The sequence below is a fragment of the Sinocyclocheilus anshuiensis genome, unplaced genomic scaffold (assembly GCF_001515605.1).
Source record: "Sinocyclocheilus anshuiensis isolate Anshui unplaced genomic scaffold, SAMN03320099.WGS_v1.1 scaffold465, whole genome shotgun sequence".
NCBI lineage: Eukaryota > Metazoa > Chordata > Actinopteri > Cypriniformes > Cyprinidae > Sinocyclocheilus > Sinocyclocheilus anshuiensis.
The window spans coordinates 938319-941507 of NW_015539898.1; the positions used below are offsets into that span (position 1 = coordinate 938319).

General features: G+C 34.4%; 1 protein-coding gene across 4 annotated transcripts in view; it reads right to left on the reverse strand.

Annotated features, from left to right (window-relative positions):
• The window catches only part of LOC107685962 (6-phosphofructo-2-kinase/fructose-2,6-bisphosphatase 4-like), a 20319-nt gene that overhangs the window by 8862 nt on the left and 8268 nt on the right, over nucleotides 1–3189 (reverse strand). The window contains exons 1-5 of one of the 4 annotated variants that reach the window (XM_016482737.1): nucleotides 1848–2527; nucleotides 820–936; nucleotides 570–666; nucleotides 382–448; nucleotides 152–226 (exon numbers count right to left, since the gene is read on the reverse strand). In XM_016482737.1, coding sequence (XP_016338223.1) covers nucleotides 152–226; nucleotides 382–448; nucleotides 570–666; nucleotides 820–936; nucleotides 1848–1983 — 492 coding nt within the window. In that variant the 5' untranslated portion in view covers nucleotides 1984–2527. Of the gene's footprint in view, nucleotides 1–151; nucleotides 227–381; nucleotides 449–569; nucleotides 667–819; nucleotides 937–1847; nucleotides 2528–3189 lie in introns of those variants that run through there. The other 3 variants (XM_016482738.1, XM_016482736.1, XM_016482739.1) reach the window with 3 other exon arrangements.

Genomic DNA, 3189 nt, shown 5'->3' on the forward strand with positions numbered 1-3189 from the left:
AATAAAATATCTCCTTTTGAAGTGGACTTTGAGCTTTGTAACTTTGCAGATCTTTTTTATGCTCAAACGGCAACATTACAGACTAACTAAAGGTGAAAAAGTTAAAAAGCATAATAGGACCCCTTTAAATGAATGATCCCATTTCCAGCACCTTGAAACCATTCTGCTCTGCAAATCTGATGATCGTCTCTCTCCTTTCTCTTGTTGTGTTTGTGGCATCAAAGACCTGAAGATTGTAAAGCAAAACGGGTAAATGCATAAAAAACAATGAAATGTTAAATCGCAACTAAAGAAAGACAATGACTTGTACTTGAACACAGTATTTGTACCCATGACATTTTCTATTCTGTTCAATGTGTTTATAAATGACGTTTTCCTTACTGCCACCTGACCGCCTTCATCTGTGAGGAACTGCCGTACATCATTGAGAGCTGCCAATGCACACTGCCTAGAAGAGTCAAGGAATCACATGAGCTTCTAAGAATTCTTTAAAAAAAACCAAAAAAAAACCCAGTAGTTTCATTTCACATTTGGAATGGTTGCCACTGATAAAAAAAGCAATGTCTTACTTCCTGATTTTAAGCCCCTCTTCATTGTCTGGCTGAAAGAACTCAAAGGATTTGTAGATCTTCACACATTCACGTCTGTACTGTCCAACGTTAAACTCTGCAGGGGTAAAACGTCAAGATAAACCAATTTCAGGATGAGCAAAGCCACTAATATTCAACACATCTGGAACAACAAATTCATGGCCAGAATTTCAACCGCTGTCACAAATCTGCATTTTATAGTCTAATCACACTGCAAGTGCTTGCGTACCTTTCGTTGGAACATCAATCCAGTTGAGGTAGCGTGTCAGTTTCTTGGAGATGTAGGTCTTTCCTCTGGCTGGTAGACCAACGGTTACTATAAGTGTGGGGCAGTTGGTCATGCATACTGTAAGAAGAAGAAAAAAAAACAGCAGCTCATAAAAAAAAACAATGTTTAACAATAATATTCTTCCCACATACTGCAGGTGAACTGTCAATCACCACACCATGTGGTGTAATTAACATACGTGTTTTCGTCTATGTGCAGGTTGGGTGAACTTTTTATTGCTATAATAAAATCTGTGAGTTGTCATTGTAGAACATAAGTCATTTCAGTATCTCCACATAAAATTGCATATAATCATATCAATGTCCACATAGTCCTGCAATTTAAAATGGGTGAACATGATATGGTGTTGCTGGTCTGTACACTGTTCATATTATACTATTTAAAAAAAAATACACCAAAATTCAAATAAGTACAGCTTTTTAGAACTGAAACCGTTCTGTAACAAATCAAAAACAGAGCAATTTTACAAGAGCGATATTTAGCCGTTGAAATGTTTTAGAGCACAGCATTAGTGATAATTAGAGATTTTAAAAAAAAAATCCATGTACTTTAACAATTTCCATAACCTTCACTGGCCTATAAAACATCATTTTAAAATTCCCTTACAGTTCCAGGTTTTCCATAAATGTGGGAATGCTGAATCGATATGAAACAATGGCACTGTAAATATTTTATATATGCAAGTATATAAATTGTATACTATTAATATTATTGTTATTGATATTATTATTAAATATGAATAGTTTATTTGAATATGCATTTACTAGTGAACTATTGAGTATTACGTAACAATTTTAATTGTTATTAATGAATGTTTTAACGTTACATACATACAAATAAGTCTATTTGATACGTTTAATTAAAACAATGAAGTGCAATCAAACAAAGAGCCTCTAGAACTGCCCACAGTCCAGCTCTAAACCTGACTTCAGCATCAATGTCCGGCTCATCCTTTCATCCACACTTACCCTTTCTTTGACTAATATGTCTCTCTGGAAGGCCGTTTGTGGAGGATGGCACCCATATTTTCTTTAAAGGATTCTGTGTGAGCTCTCGGGTTAGACTATTACCGCATTGCTCCGTGCTGTCCTCTGTTACATTCATTATATTCGTCGTCTCTACACACGAGCGTCCATTGTCATCAGCGCGCACTAAAGACAGTGCCGAAGAACGTATGAGACTCGTTGAGATTAAACACTACCGTAACGACACGAACATGCGCACCGACTACACTTTACCGTAATGCCTGGTGTAATTTACCTAGTGATTAGAATAGATAAATATACGGTGATTAAGTAAAGGACAGAGAAGCGGTTTCCAAAAATAAAGTAGTTTAGCGGCTTGCTCTATATAAGTGTCTACATTTTAATAGTTCTATAGTACTTTAAACTTAGCTGTTGAAAAGATTTTCTGTATTTTTCCGTCCATTCTATGGTCGCGTATGTGTCTGCTACTTTACTCAGCGCTGGGTTGCTGCAGCTCCAGCGTATTTATTTCTTTATTTGTAAGGTACCATTATTTAGATTAAAGTTGTTATTACATTATTATTAGTGTACAAATGCCTCCAATAAGACGAAAAAATCGTCATGAGCTGAGAATGTTGCAAGAATAACTTTTATAGGCTATCGTTATTAATAGCCACTTCGCTTAATTTATACAAAACATTGAAGATTTTACATCAAAAAGATGTGTACCAAAACCTGAAGGTGGATATTTTTAGAATTACAGTATAATAAAGGGCAGTTCACTTTCTAAAAAAAAAAAAAAAATCAGTCGACAGAAGACATGTAGAAGGCTGTGTACAACAGGGTTTTCAGCAAAGTTTTGATCATGCTGATAATTTAGAGGCCCTAGAAATTAATGTAGGCTATTAAATATGATACAGCAAGTTTTATAGGGTAACGGTAACTCTATTGTTCTGAAACTGTGCTTGTCCGAGCGCCCCCGTGAGGTACTGGACATTTATATTATTTTTTTTTGAATTATTTGAATTTTTTAATATTAATTTTAAATAAATTTATACATTTTTAATATATACACTGCCGTTCAAAAGTTTGGGATCAGTAGGATTTGTACTGTCTTTTAAAGAAATCTCTTCTGCTCATCGTGGCTGTATTTATTTGATCAGGAATACAGAAAAAAAACAGTAATATTGTGAAATAAAACGTTATTGCAATTTAAAATAATGGTTTTCTATTTTAATATACTTTAAAATATAATTTTATATTGTGAGTTAAAGCTGAATTTTCAGCCTCATTACTCCAGTCTTCAGTGTCACATGATCTTCAGAAATCATTCTAATATGCTGAT